The 16,270-nt window shown below is 40.1% G+C and overlaps 1 protein-coding gene across 8 annotated transcripts in view; it reads right to left on the bottom strand.

Moving 5' to 3' along the window:
- The window catches only part of GBF1 (golgi brefeldin A resistant guanine nucleotide exchange factor 1), a 104,862-nt gene that overhangs the window by 41,324 nt on the left and 47,268 nt on the right, over nt 1–16,270 (bottom strand). For all 8 annotated transcript variants that reach the window (XM_051800063.1, XM_051800062.1, XM_051800060.1 and 5 more), the window contains one exon: nt 3,352–3,483. In XM_051800063.1, the coding sequence (XP_051656023.1) occupies nt 3,352–3,483 (132 nt within the window). The remainder of the gene's footprint in view (nt 1–3,351; nt 3,484–16,270) is intronic.

The raw sequence follows: 16,270 nt of genomic DNA on the forward strand, positions 1-16,270 counted from the left end.
CAGAAAAGGCTCCCACAGACAGAACACACAGATTCACTTCACTGTCACCTCTTCTAGCAAGTGTGAGTTGCTCGAAGCTTAGGGATACATTTAGTTGTAGTTATGGATAAACAGTATGTGTGAAAAGGAAATGCAAGCAAGTTGCACATATGCTTCTTTAACAGATCTATGAGTACTGCTTCACTGTTCTAGCCCCTACCTTCAACACCTCTCTCTCAACACACATCACGCCTGACTACTTCAGTTCTGGCTCCCTGCAACAGCACTGCAAATTCAGGTCAATTTATAAAGCCTCTTGAGTTCAATTAAAAGCACAGATACTTCTACTTGCAGAAACAAGATACAGAAAAAAAGCAACCCGTTTCTTTGTTCCCTTGTGAGAAAACAGTACAGAAAGATATGTCGATGTCTGCTCAGAATCACTAACAAAAAGAAGTTTGTATGAGCAAAACACCAGTTTCAAAATTGCCACCTACAATGCAAAGATCTAGAGACCCCATCTAGATATACACATTTTATATGGGGTGCAGTCTTACAACAGGTGGGCAAAAGAACAAGCAGAAATCAGAAAATCCAGGCTCCAGGAAAGCCAGAAGGCTGTTCAGTATTACCTTTAATGGAACTAAAATAAATCACCAAGGAGACAGAGAAGGTAGACAGGAGAACAAGCTTTAAACTCCCTAAAATGGCAAGTCATCTCACTGGAAGCTGAGCAACAACTACTTACTTACAGATACATAGTTTTCAGGAACATCCAGGAAAGTTAACTTTAGAAATAGAGCCAGAAGTTGCTGTGGACACACTGTGACAATAAAAAGAGCACACACCTTTTCTGAGGAAAATACAGAAAACCCCAGCTCTGAAATTTAGCCCCTAGTCTTCCAATAGCTAAAGTTTGAACTCATCAAATAGGCTGACAGCTCACTAGCTACCACAAAACTGCTGAGCAAGGAAATAACTAATCTGAGGGATAAAAATCAATGGGAGTTTAGTATTGTCACACAGTTTTCTAGTACTTTAAAAGTTACTATGTAATTTATCTACTAAAACTCCTGTAAAAGCAGTACTTAGAGCAGAGGATAATCACTGTAAGGGTAACTATTCCTACTAAAACGGTGGATATCAAGTCGTTTTATCTAATTGAGCTGGGATTGCACACTATACTATTACTGAATTTGCAATTCAGACTACTAGAGATCAGAAGTCTCAAAGCCTACTCAAGAATTATTCTTTTCTAACTGGTTTTAAAATATACCCTTCAGCAATACTGGCCTAAAAAGGAGACAGATACCTGCTGACGTGTGACAGAACAAGAAAAACAATGAGACTGCACAAGGATTAGCAATTAAATACTTTGGAAATGGGAAAAGAAAGCCATTTGAAACATAGATATTTATCAGAGGAGTTTGGCCCTTTCACTGCACCCTGGTTTTTGACCCAGCATGTGCAGCAAAAGCCAACCACTCACAAAACAGATAGAGTTAATGTCACTTTTTTAAAAAGTGCTGTTTTCACCTGTCAGTTACACAGCCCCAAAATGCACCACAAGTATCTGCCACACTGCAATTTCCCCACCGTGGTTGTGCCAGCATCCTTCTCTCTTTCTTGTTCCATATAGTTTGAAACAGATTTGTATATTAAAAACAGTTTTAAGCTTTTACTATCTTTAGGCAAAGTCTTTAGACTACCTTTAGTCTCATATTACAAAAAAGAAATTATAAGACCAAAAAGCTTTAATTTAACAACACAACCCTAGCCAGATGTTCAGTCAGCACCACTAATCCCAGCCTCACTGGTATCTGGAGCAGCACAAAGGACAAGGCTGCTCTGAATGTCACCTGAAGCAACAACGAAGGTCTCAGATTACAGGTTCTGTTCCACAAAAAAGCCAGGCAGAGAGGCTTTTCCACTGTCTGCTACAAAGACACACAGTCACCAACAGTTACAGGGATGCACCCTCGCTGGAGTGACCCAATTAATATTCTAAACAACAAGTAGCTAGAGAAAGGTTACAAATTCTTAACCACATTTTTTCCTGTTTCTGCCTCAAATCAAGTACTTATAGATGGTTGCCTGTGTAGACATTTGTCTTGGACATGTGATACAAGCCTCATGTTCTGATCCCACACAGAGCATAAAAGCCTAGACGAAGAGTCCATCCCTCCTTCTAATGCTGAAAAGTCATATATTTTGCATTATTGCTTAATCCTTCAGAGGCACATGTTTTACAGGCATATTTGTGAAGATTTCTTCATTGTCCTAGGAAGTTATGTCATATTGCATCATTCTAGTTATATTTTTGCCACTTAATTACATCAAATGCTGTCCAAAAATTGATGTCTAAATACACTATATTTTCACCCAACTCTTAACATCTTTTTCCTGAAAGTCTCCATTTTTGCTCATTTTAATTCTGTGCCTTTCCCACAAAAGTGGTTTGCACCTACATAAAGCCCTTTCTTTCTCTAACTTCCTAACTTGAAATAATGAAATATTTAAAACAACAGTACCAAAAATTCCGTGGTGTTCACTTACAATGTGAGGGAGAAAAAGAACTGAGAAATCTGAACTTGGGGGGAAAGAATATTGGTAAAATGATTTTCTTCAAATGAGACTACTTATAAACAAACATAGATAAATTTTGTAATTCACACAGGTATGATCAGAAAGTACTGACAGAACTTACAGAGAAAAATCGAGCACCAATAACAACAGGATGACACATGGATGGCAGACAGAAAGCCAGCTAATGAGTTACAAGCCAGCTGAGCCATGGGAACTGACCACATGCACATTATTAGCTTTTCACAGATACAAAGGAGAATGTGCAGATTTGAAAGTGGCAGCAGCAAAACTGTCTCTGCCATGACAACTGTGGCAAGTGAAGAGTACTGGCACACCACTGGATAAGGTCTGGGACCAGGCAAAAAACCATCCTCACTCTAGAGCAGAAATATTAGTCCACAAAACTAAATAAATCCTACTGTGTTTCTGTATGTTACAACATTGTAATCCAAGCTGGTATTGTCCCCTCCCTGCGCCTCTTGCTCGGGTGGCATTAAAAAGCAGCTGGTGCCCACCACAGTCCTGCAGCAGGCCATAAGCACACACAGCAGTCAGGGCAGACTAGAAGCTTTGGCTCCATCTCCAGACATTCTGTAGCGACATGAAAGATCAGCCAGTTTGATATTAAGAAACTGCAGATGCCTATTTCCCCAGTGTAAATGACAATTTTCCTGTTCCCCTGATCTCCACGCTAAGACTGCAAGCATGTATCCTGGCCAAAGACACAGCTCACAGAGATACATTTGGCTGGCATTTTGGTAAATCCCAGGAAGTCACATAACATACCTATTAGTGCATATGAGAGGAACTTATTCACAGAGGTGAGAGCCAATCCAGTTATGGGACCTGTAGTGTCTTCAGAACGGATGACTTCCAGAAAAGGTCGAAGAAAGACATTGGGTTCAATTTCAGATAGCTCTGTAAAATAAAAAGAATTTTAAAGAGACATTAAATTAGACTTCATTCATTAGGATTAATTTTCTCTTTAAGAATCTACAGCAAGTTTCATCTCAGAGGAAAAAGGCCTTCTCCAGCTTACTTTTAGAAGGCTGGTGGGAAGGTCAGTGCTGCTTTTAAATATATACACACACAAACACGCACATACATGTATATGTATATATATATATATTTTAAAAGCAATGGCTTGTGAAGTTCAGTTTCTTATGATCTTCAAAACAGCCTTCTGAAGCCTTCTAAAGTCTGACTGTATGAACACTGTAAACGCTACAGAGGCCACTGCTGCCTAAATTCATGTTTTAATTCATTGGGAGACACAGTTGCATTTTCCTATTGCTCCTGAATTGTGTGATCCCATGAACTATCTCTGCCCCATCTCCTGCCATTTCTCTAACATCCTACTACAGATACAGCCTCATGTTCATTACATGCAAAGTACAAATGAACAACCACCAGGTTGGTTGAAACTCTTGCAGCTCTTTGCTTGAATACAAATTGCATTTCTGCAACACCAAATGTTTGCTTGGCAAAGACACGAAAACTCCATAAGATAAACTAATTTAAAAACTCTTCTTATTCTTAGAATACTCAGAATATTCTCAGAAATATATAAGCCTCTCAACCAAAGAAGTAAAAGGGGTACTCTTCTCTACTTGCTGCTTTGGACAAGAAGGATCCCCTCTAAAACTGCAGTACAAAAAGGCAAATGCACTGAGCTGTTGAGCTGGAGAAAAAACAACTAACAAGCTTCCTAAACTTTCCAAGATGATCAAGGGACACTTTGGGAATGAAAAAGAAATACAAAAGAGAAGAACCATAACTAGGAAAATTGATCAAAAAACAAACAAATCAAAAAACCAAACCAATCCAAAACCCAAGCCCAACCAAATAAAACACAAGGAATCAAGATAAGAGGAGCCCTGGGGGGGGATTTAGGAGAAAAAGCATTAAAAAGCAGGTGAAAGGAACCACAACACAGCCAGTACACAAGCATAGAAAAATGTATTAAAAGTAACCTGGATAATTCTGAGACCAGAAATATGTAAGTACAACACTTGGCTCAACTTGCTGAAACCTACTTTTTATTCCTAGTAAAAGTTAACAAGTCTAATGGCTAATAGTGTGACAGGATCACTTGCATTTATACCATCGATAATCAAATATTGCACTTATCTCTCATAGGAGCTTCTTTGAGGCAGAGGAGAAAAAAAGACTGTACTTCCTGAATCCTTAGAAAAGCTGTTGCTTTTCCATCTACTAACATAATTCAATTATTTTACTGAGGAAAAGAAAAAAACCCTTATTCTAAGATAAGAGAAATTCCATTTTATCATAGTTCCGATTAAAAAGCCTTAAGCATCAAAATAAAGAGCCTATCAGAAAGCGTGTTAATGTAAGTGTGACAAATTATTGTAAGGAAGCAAAGGAGGAAGAACAATGCAGGGGTTTTTGTTTTAAATAGTTAAGAGCACAGAGAAGTACATCAAAGTGCTGTTAACTAAAGCAAAACTGCAATTAAAAAAAGGGATGCAATCTCTTACCTTTCAGCCACCAGTTCAAATAAGGCCAACACCACTAACTTGTGAGAGGTTAAAAGGAACCTGATGATTCAATCTTTCTGGCTTAAGAACAACTCCCCCAATTTGTCAGATAATATCCTGGTGTGACATTACAATTGTGTCACCTCTCAATAGCTCATGGACATGCAGAGGATCGTAAGACACGCTTTCATCGATGTTTATTTAAGTGTGCTTTATAGAACACTTGTCTGGTTACAAGCCCTTGGACAACATTAAATATAGTAAGACTACTAGAGATCAAAACTCAAATTCTTCTTCCCCAAAACTGATCCTTTCTATAGAACGGACCACAGTCCTGTCAATTCCTCCAGTCTCCTTCAAACCAGTGAGTCCAAGGATGAAAAAGCTGCACTTTGATTAGAAAGAAAAAAATAGGACTTCAGCAGATGTACATCAGTGCAGGTGTAGAACGAGGCAATGAAGACAAACTTGCCAGCAGAGGATGTACAGGGTACCACACTAGCCATTAACACATTTTTGGGGACAAGAAATAGATATTTTCTTTATAAGAGTAGGGTGAGTTTGAGGTTTTTACTTTCAGTAAATTGTGAATCTTGATGTGGTTAAAGACTCGATTCCCCTGCAGTCTCACTGAAATTCCCAATTTACATGAAAATCACAAAATGGTTTGTCATAATTCGGATTTAATTTAGGCACATACCATTAATTATGCAGCAACTCTGGCCAGCTTCCCTGATATTCAGAGATTCCAGCTTTTATGGTAACACAGCATTTTACATTAAGCTCACTGAAATGGACTGTGTGTGCTGTAAAACTGTTTAGAGCAGAGAGTTGGTGCTGTGTTATTGGAAAAAAAAATATACCAGACAAGAAGAGAGCATTTTTAGTGCAGGACTTACTCACTAAAGGACTACTGCCTGAAAGATCTAAATTTCAGTGAAACACCAATGACACTGCTAATTGCTTGCATCTGAAGAGTATTCACTTGATTACTACAATGAGCTCTTCTTACCAGAGGCATTTGCAGGCATTGAGGACCTACAGGAGTCACCAGATCCCTTTTCAAAGCAGAACTTAATCTTGGTAGTGGTGCTTCCTTCAATGGGAAGTTTGGGAGCACAGAAAACCACTCATACTGTAGCTACTCTTGCTGTTACCTCTCATTGGCTGAAAAAGGTTCAGCTCTGAAAGTGGCACTAAAGCTACCTAGAAGTTTTTAACCAAGTAACAGTTTTGCAAAGAAGCCAGTAAATCAAAGATAAATCCTTTTCTTTTAACTCAATCCTGTTGAGCTCAGTGAAGTTAGTTCAGCAGCTCTTTCCCCAAAAGGCTTTCTTAGCTTTGTACATGGAACATGGCAGCGCCCAGAACCAACCTGCCAGCCCTTTTGGATCAATAACTACGACTGCAAGGTGCACTCCATGCTAGCTTTTCTAGCACAGCTCAAGTTTCATCTAGAGCACACAACCAATTAGCACTCTTTTCACAATACTTTGGTAAGGGGGAACCCCAGCCTTTAGAGGGAATTGTTCTGCCCAGCAGTTAAACTTCATGAAGGAGATATTACAGGAAGTCTTGCCATCACCTAACTGTTTGAGCAATGCCATCTCTCCTGAAAATATCTAAGAACCTCAGCAAAGGCAGTAAAATCAATTATTACTTTAATAATTCCTCTGACAAAACAAAGGCTATATAAGATAAATATTAAATGGTTGGAGGGACAACTCCACCAGTGTTGTTTTATAACAACATTCCAAAAAAAAAAAAGCAGCTCTGAATTTTGAACTCTGATTCTTGCTCTGCCAGATTCAAGTTCAGGCATTACAAGTGAGAAAACCATAACCAGTGAGAGAATTGAGAATTGTCAATAGACAGGTTTCTCCAAGTATGTTTTCTTTTCTAGCAAGAGACATTTCTCAGCATTTGAACTGGAAAACATGGGATGGTTCTCTGCTTAGGTAACCACTTTCAACTTTGAGGAAAAAACCCAACCAAACAAAAAACCCACCTGAAAACCCACAACCCTGTAAGAATGATTTCAGCCAAGGTTATTACAAGAGGAAAAACTGAACAAGTGTCCACAAGGAGAACAAAATTTCACAAGGGGTTCCTATACAAGCTGCCTCCTTTGCAATCTACTCAAATTAAAACATGATTTAGTCTCACATGCAGAGCCCGGTCTGTTTTGGGGACCAGCTGGAAAGCGCTTCCCATTTTCACACAGGTCCCTTCAACGAAATTTCAGGGAAGCAGAGACCAGCATCAGCATCACACCCTGAAATGCTCAGCTAGCCCAAAGCAGAGCATGGAGATTAAGAAGAAGGGAAAGAGTATCTTAAGTAGCATATCAGAAAGCCAGCTCTTCAGGCTGGCTATTTTAATGAGGACAGAATTTCTTTGAGACCACAGTGCTTTCTCATTCGTCCTATGGATTATTTGCACTTAGACACACATGTCTATAAAGATATTTAAACAACTAATTCATGTTTGAGCACCTAACTCCCATTTCAGCAATCCCATCCAGCCGTTCTGGCACTTCAGCAAACAAGCTGCATCAGACCTCCAGCGTCCCCTTTCTCCTGAAGAACAGGAGCAGGTCCCCTCGGAAGAGTTTTCTTATTGTTAGCACACTGTTGGCACATTCCTGATCTAAAAAGCTCACATAAGCTGCTTTCTCTGGCAGTTCAACTCTTCACTCCTGAATGACTCTTATCAGGATCGGCTATGCGTTCCGAATCAGAGTAAATGAACAAGAAAAAATTGTTTATGACAAGTTATTTCAACATCATTTGTCCCGAGGACAGGCAACTGCAACCCAAACCACATGACCTGGACTCCTCTTATGCAGCAGCTGTTGGCCTTTGACGCCCAGCCTTCAGAAAGGCTGTCTCAGTTGTATCCCACGCACCTCTCCAATGCAGACGAGCTCAGACAAGAGCAATGCTTCAAGCATGTGCTATTCCATTCTCTGCTTACATATTGAACTGCAAAATGAACAGGCATTCTCTTTTCTTAAGGTGAGAAAAAGACAAAAATAACACTGTAACGGAGCAGAAATCCAGCTCTTCAGGACTTCTGCCTTGGGGTTCAATGAATTTATGTCACAGAAAACCGAGGTACCAGAAAGTGCTTCCCGGCTCATCCTCAAACCCACTTTCTGCAAACAGTGCCATTCTGGCCTACATGATATGCACTTTAACTCTCTGTTCACCTAACACCAAAACATTTTGTCTTTTCACTTGAGGGAGAGAAGCCCCTGCAGTCTGTCTCAGCAAGTCAGAGTGAATAAGTTACAAGTAAAAAGGACAAAATTGTACTTGCCTTTTAAAACCAACTAAAAGTACTGAGTGGCCATACTGCAGAGCTCTGCAGAGCTTGAATTTGCTTTACATAGAGTCAGCTAGGTAACAGGCACAGAACAGTACATGCATACTGGTTCTAGGTGCAAAACTACAATTACAGCAGCTCTATGGCCAAGAATGGAGGAGGAGCATGTTTTTTGCAACTCTGAAAAGAATTCTCTGGACTGACTGGAGCACATGCCACCCTGCTCCTGCAATGGAAGACACACTGGCTACTTCTAGCTAGCAAGTTTAGTCTGACATTTAACCCCAGTTCAATAACAGCCAATCAATGTTGGTTAACAAGTGTGAAAAAGCTAAGCTAGGTGATGCTGAGCTTATGTTCCCCTCTGCACAGCTCTGATACAGTGTTTCAAGTGAAAAGAATCCTGTAAGGTGTCTCCCCTACAAGAGGTTTTTATTATTGTTTCGGTCTTGTTTTTCCTGCAAGTTCTAGACCAGCCCTTGTGGCACAGTGCAATGTGTAGCACATTGGTAGAGATTTTCTGATCTGAAAGGAGAACAGATGGCCATGGATATAGTCTGACCCAGCAGCTAATGTGATGAGAGCAAGCTCAAGTTCTACTTCCTGAAAATAATTATGGCAATGTCCACTAAACTTATAAACAAGAGGTCACCAAAAAGTAACCACCAGACATTCCATCCAGGTTCCCCAAAATATCATTGTCTTCTCCCAACCTAAGCTCTTAATAGATGAAGAGAACAGGATTCTGCCAGCTAGGGAGAAGCTGAGGAGCCCAAAGCTTACATCTGAGTTTCCAGAACACATAAATACTGTAGACTATTTGACAAGGATGCAGGGATTGCACAACACAGCATACATACCAAGGGGATGTGTAGAAGCAACCTTTGTGTATCTCTGAAATCAATACTTCACTATAATAAGTGATATCAAAAGCTTTATGTATGATAGAAGTAAATGTAAGCTGAAAAATCAAGGCTATTCAGGCCAATGAAGGAGAAGGGTGAATTAACTGCAATCCTTTTCAGTATGTCTGTAAAATATACTCTTCAAAGCTAATGCCCTCTGAATTAAACTGGTCATTCAGGGGCCCAGGCCCACCATATCAAGAGGGAAACAGTGCCATTCACAGCCTCACATGAATGCAAGGCTAGAATTACAAATGCAGTTTGACAAGGGGAACCCAGAGCTGTCAAGCCTGTTCTGTTTGCCTAATTTCATTACAATGGCACAAATGCTTTCATTTGTCACACTCCAGCTTCATGTGTTTATCTCCCTTTCATTAAACATGACTTTAACAAATGATTGTTCCATAGTGCCAAGATCTCAAGCACTCCTCAGAACTGAGATTTTTATTTTGGGAAAGGATGACAATGCATACTGAGCATTTGACTCTTCACATCTTCTGGTCAGGGCAGCATAAAGTCAACCTAAATACCATCTCCTATAGGAATTATTTACATCTACCAGTGAAGCAGAAGCACTGACAGCGGCACCAGTGTTAGCCACTAGTTATCAGGGGTTTCATCTGATGCCATGCTTCAAATTCATCTGTTCTGACTGACCATTAAAAACCCCTGGGCATTTTTTCATAAGCAGGTAACCTAGAGTATCTTCAGCCAAAACTACACTGTAAACTCCAGTTATGTCTCCACTGTTACTTTAAGGGCTTTTCATCCAGCTGTAATATTCTGTTCTAGCATGATATTATGAGAAGTAGAAGATACTCACTTCAACCACAAGGAAAGCAAATGCCATCAGTGGGAAGTATAGAGCTACACAAGGGGCAAGCTTTCATGGTTTCTATTCAGATGGGCTTAAAACTACAGACACAACTACTTGCTTCACCTTGAATTTTTAATGCCAGCCATGCAGACTGCTGAGTGTTGGGATACGAGGTTATTTCAGAAGTTGAAGTTGTTTAATTCTGCCCTTAGTTCTTAGCACTGAGGAGACAGCAGAGATGGGTGTAATCGCGTCTTGACAAACTTTTTTCTGAGCTATGGTTTACATGTATTGGTCAGAGGTTATATTCAAAAGACTCTGCTTCAAAAAAGGAATAGGTCTTAAAGCAAACTGATGGGTAATTTAGCATAGCAAGGTTGAAGGTCATCAGGAGATGATCTTGCTACAAATCCTAGAGTATTTCCTCCCATCCTGTGACCTGAACACCTCCGAAAGGACATGACTAATTCAGATGAAAGGCAACAAATCAATTAACTGTACATAGTAAAAGCCCACTGTTTCCCAATTGGTCTCTTATGAGTGTTTTGTGCCAGTATGAAGAGTAATAAGTGTAATTTCAATGTTAATCCATCCTTGTTTTTGTGAAACCTTTCCTCCTACATCATAGTAGAGGATGAGCACTAGAGCACCACTTCATTATGCTAGCACATTCCACAGTATGACTATACACATACAATAGAAATAAGCAAATTCAGAATTACTTAAATAATTTTATTATCTCCCTTACAGGGAGGGTGACCACTCTCAGAAAAAGGAGATGGGGGAATACACCTGACCTGAGCCTCTGACAGGTTCTGAAATATAGAACTACTTTTGTGGCTTTTACAGACAGACACAGCTCTAAACTGCTCATGCCAATTGTAATGGCCCTTAATGCTACTCCAGAAAACTGAACTCCCTGATGGCCTACAAAAACTGATTTGAGATCTTATTCCTTTCCAAAGGGGTTTTTTTTCCTGTGTAAGTTGCTTAACATGAAGCTCTGAACAGCTTTCAGGGGAGAAAAATCAACTTTCTCATACACCCTCAGTGAGTTAAATCACAACAAGCTTCTCTGGTAACTGGAAGATTAACATCTACTCTTAAATAAAAAATGAAAAATCAAACAAAACTATCCCATTAACAATGGGGTGAGTTAAATGCAGGCAAGCTTCATCTTTTGTCTCGGTTCAGAACCAGATGAAATAGTTTCAAAATATTTCTTGCAGAAAATCACTACGCACATGACAACAGCCAGTTCTTGTGATGAACCTGCACCAGCTCTGAGCTTCAGAACCCACAGGCACTCCTCCAAGCCAATGACATTAAACTCTAAATGAAATTACTAAACCAGAATAAACCAAACCGAAAAGCAGCCATCCCATGACAAATTCATCTACCCTTGACCAAACGCTGATAGTTATTGATCTGCTGCGGTTGTGAATTAGGGCCAGGTTTCCCAAGGTTCCCTTCTAATACGAGGAAGAGAGCGTGGCCACTCTAACAAGACAGACTAGGCTAAATGAAACCTATGGGGAATTGCACACTACCAAGTCCAGAGGATGGACTGATCCGTTCATCTTACTGACAGCACAAGTTTGATGTATGTCAAGTTTAAGCACTCTTCTTCCTCTCTAAAAGAAATTGGCACATGTTGAAGAAGGAGCAATTAGGTTGTGACACTCTACAGAACTCTATTTCGTCTCTGGACTTGCTTCACTGTGATATTTTACATGTCTTGCACGGTACCAGGTCCAAACTAAGTAGGCAATTTAAAAGCCCAGGAGAAATTAAAACTTCTTCCCTGGTATTTTAAAGCACAGTAATTCTCCACAGCTTTGTGTGCCTACCATGCTATGAATAGAGCTCTCATTGCAAATTCACCACGTTGTGAAAAGGAAAGCTTCACTATTTCTAGGAAGCTGGAGAAAAAGATTACGGTTTTATCATCAATTAGCTGTCTGGATGTTACTTGGTTCTCTTTACCCTTTCCTCAAGGGAAGCCCATGAGAGCAAAGGGGAAAAATTAAAAGGAAATTGAAGAACAACAAATCCCAAACAAACCAAGACATTTCTTGTGTTGCCAGAGAATCTAAAAAGCATCAGTGAGACAGACAAAATCCAAAGAATGAAATGAAGAAAAGCCTGATGACCCAAGAGGAAAGACAATCTTTTAATGACAAAAATCTCTCACAGGTTTAATGTACCTTGCTGTTATGATTTACACAAATTCTTCTGTTCAACCTGAACTAATCTAGGAGACATTGTGCCTCGCCATGTTATTATCAGAAAGTGAAATTCTCAAGTGCTAATGGCAAAATACAACTGCCCAGAGCTCAAAAACTCACATATTAAGTTCCCACAGATGCAAAATGGGAGACTCAGGGAGAGCATGATGTGAAACTCATGGGGATATTAGTTTCAAACCTAGAGGAGTAGAAAGAGAACAGAAGCAAAAGGGAGACGAGACTGGCCTGGTGGCAGTTAATCCAGCTGCTGCCTTAAGACATTCCAATAGTAAAAACATTAAGCAACTTTTTTTTTCCCCCTCTCCTGGGAAGACTGCAAACACCAACTAAGGAATGAGGTACAGTATGGCTTGACATGAGCAGCCCATGGTCCTGCTCTCTATTACATCAGCCTCTCTGAAGCAGTCATTTAGCAGAGGAAAGACGCCTGGCATCCTGGGAAGCAATCCTGTTTAAGGAGTATGAGTAACTCCTTGGTATACAGGCCACTGGCACTAACCTTAGAAACAGAACACTGGCCTCTAAGAAAGTGCCATATAGATCTATTTTAGTCCATTGCTAATGGTTTTGATCTAGTAGATGCCAGACAGAAGAAACAACTTCTGAATGGTTCAGAAGCTCAGCTGAGTGATCCTGACAAAGGCCATCGCCGACTACATGCTGTCCAGCAAGACTGACCTAAAAGTGACAGCACAGCGCAAAACTTCAACACACGGATAAACACAGCTGTTTGTTCAAGCCAGCCCATGGTTCACACACTTACACAGGCTTCTTCAATCCCTCTCTTGTCCCCTTAGGGCACAACACAGCCTGGCTCTCAACTGGAATACACAACACACACTGAACAGGTCAGTGGACACAACTCTGCTTTAACCTCTCACCCCTGGCATTTCTGCTACCACGACCTCTGGAATAGAACAATTATACTTCAACAGTACTTGTTCCCAAGACGTGGTAAAAAGCCAAAGAGAGAAGAATTTCCTTTTGATTTTCAAGCTTAGACCTCCAGAATTTGCTCTGACAGGATATAAACACATATACAAATAAACTGACCATCAAGTGGTAGGAAGATCCTTGATGACAGATAGGCAAATCAGTCTACTCTCAGCCTCTGCCACTCATCTCCTCTTCCTGCTCTTCATCTCTGCTTCAAACTCCTCATACAAAAAAGGAACATATTTCACCTTAACTGCCATGCCACTAGAATACCTTGAAATATTATCAAAAACAGCAGCTCCAAAAAGCAGAAATAGCAATCCAATAAAAGCTTCCTGCCCTAACCCATGTTTCCCCAAACCCAAAAGTTAACTAAAACTCTTGGTGAAAAAAAGCTATTTTTCAGGTTGATATTTAAGTTAGGAAAATATGACAAGCACTGTAAAACACCAGTTAAGATCAAAATAATCTTTATAATTTATCAAATAGAAAGCCAGTAGTTGAGTTTGTGAAATATCAAGGAAATTAACAGGGACGACCTGGAGGGAAATCCAGAAACAACTTGGCAGTGCTTGGCCACTCACTTTTGGGGTGTCAGTGTTAATGAACTTGATAAAAAAAAAGGCTACCTAATTTTCAGAGAAGCACATCATTTTCTAAAAAGGAGCAGTTGAACTGCTAGTAACTTCTCACGGCCTTGTCAGAATGAAACCACTTCACACACAGCAGCATTTTGTTCAGCTTTGAGGCCAGTGCTTAAAATCAGAAAGTGACTCTAGGTAACAGAAGGACTTCGAGGGCCCTTCCAAAAACTTGGGATGAAATCCCAAAGCTCTGGGAGAGCAAGGCGAGCACCTGTTTTCCTGAACAGTTGATTTTTTTATGCTGCATACTTTACACAGAAGCTGCATTATTCTGGAGAAGCTGCATTCCAGCCAAAAGTGCACAGTTAATGTTTTTTGCAGCCCCCAGCTTCCAGTGATGGATGACCATTTTATAATGAAATACTTTATGCTCAATCAACTTACAAATAACGGATGTTTTATCACACTGAATTAAAAAGAATTTTTTTAACCAAAAAAAAAAAAAAGGAAAAAAAAAGAAGCAACAGACAAGAGGATCAGTGATGAGCAGAGGCAAAAGTTGTTCCTGTTAAGGGTGAGTAAAAACATCCAGCTGATGTTTCACTTTAACTCTTTCACTGCTCTCCAACAACAAGTGGAAACGAACCACAAGGTAGTATTTGCCCTGAAAAGACCTACACATAAGTTCTGTTCCAGATCATTGAGACATGAGACTTGAAGGCTTCTACAAAAACTATTTGATCCATGACATCTCAATTAGGTTTCCAAAAACCTAAGGCTAATAACTAAGCACTGTCTGAAGATAAACCTTTCAAAGTGCTTTAATCTCTCATGCCCATTCAGCATTCCCAAAACCATTCCTCGGACAACCCCTAATCAGCTGTGGGGCTTTCTCCTCCTGCACTTCCACCTGTTAGTGCTGAGTGATATCCAGAGAAGTAAATGTCTTGTACTCAAAAGACTACTGCAATTCCTAGACCGAGTTTTGGAACCAAACATCCAAATTCAACTGATAATCTTAAATCACGACTCAGAGGTTGCTGTTATACCACAACTGTTACTGTTGTTACACACTACAGGTCAAGAAATCCCAGAGCTTACAGGGCTATATCTGGATTAACAGAAGCCCTTTAAAAAGCCCACAGCAGAAGCATTCATTGTGCCTTTTCCCCCAAACAGCACACGAAAAAGCCTCTAAGCCACTCCAAACATGCCAGATCATATGAGAATGAAGAGACAAGCTTACGCTTTTAGGAAAAGCATCTCTTCTAACAGGAATAAAGCAATGCAGGAGAGCAGAAGAGTATGAGATGCAGCAGACACAAGCTACAAGGGGAATACCGACTAGATATTGTGAAAGATACTTTCTAAAGAAGGGTGTTCAAACACCAGAACAGTCTGCTCAGAGAAGCTGTAGAAGCTCCATTCCTGGAAATATTCAGAATTCAGCTGGCTTTAACTCTGAACACAATCTCACTTCTGAGCTGGTCCAGCTTTCAGCAGGGCATCGGAGCAGATGATCTCCAGAGGTCTCTTCCTACCTAAATTATTTAAATTCTGCCTTGTCCTTATCAGAAACAAAAAGCTCTCTCTGATACTGTACATTTAGCCCCTCTAACATTCACTAAATGAAGAGTTTCCCTTCCCAGATCTTCTACTGGTTAGTAGTAGCAATAATTAAATACCAAGTAGGAGCTTGTTCCAGAACTATCCCTAGAAAACACTAACAAATTTCTAAATCGGTTTTCTAAACAGAGGCTGCAGACTCAGGTTGTAACTGATCTGGAAAAAGACAAACCAAACCAAACCACAAAAATCCAAACACACACACACACACACACACACACACCCTAGTTTATCAAATTTGGAAACTTTGATAAAACTAGTAGAAATAGAGCATGTTGTTCCTGTCTTCCCTAAAAAAATACCACTTCTGCTGCAGATATTAACATCAACAAACAAACAGCACCCTGGCCCAGAGTCACAACTTCAGATCTAAAACAAGTCACAATGCTACCACCTCAAGCTCCATTAAGTTCAAAGTTAATTTATGGAGCTTTCACACCACTATTTGAAGCACTACAAATATTAATCTGTCCAAGATTTTAGTCACAAAATCCATTCTCCTCCCCTCCCCATTCCTCAGCTGAAGGCTGGCACTCAATGAATCAGACCAAAGGGAGAATAGAGTTTCCAGCACCTGCTTCAGCTTTTAAGTTTCCAATTGAAACTGCTGTGATCTGGCAGCAGGCAGTCTGGAGATGTCATTTTGCTGCTCTGTGAATGACTGAATCACAGTACAAAAAGAATCCAAATAGAGAAATGAGTGAAAAGAGCAGCAGTGGGCAAAGGAAGCCACGACATAACTTAATATGGCCAAAGAGAAAGA

The sequence above is a fragment of the Manacus candei genome, unplaced genomic scaffold (genome assembly GCF_025592945.1).
Source record: "Manacus candei isolate 608988 ecotype Guabito, Panama unplaced genomic scaffold, ASM2559294v1 h1tg000050l, whole genome shotgun sequence".
NCBI lineage: Eukaryota > Metazoa > Chordata > Aves > Passeriformes > Pipridae > Manacus > Manacus candei.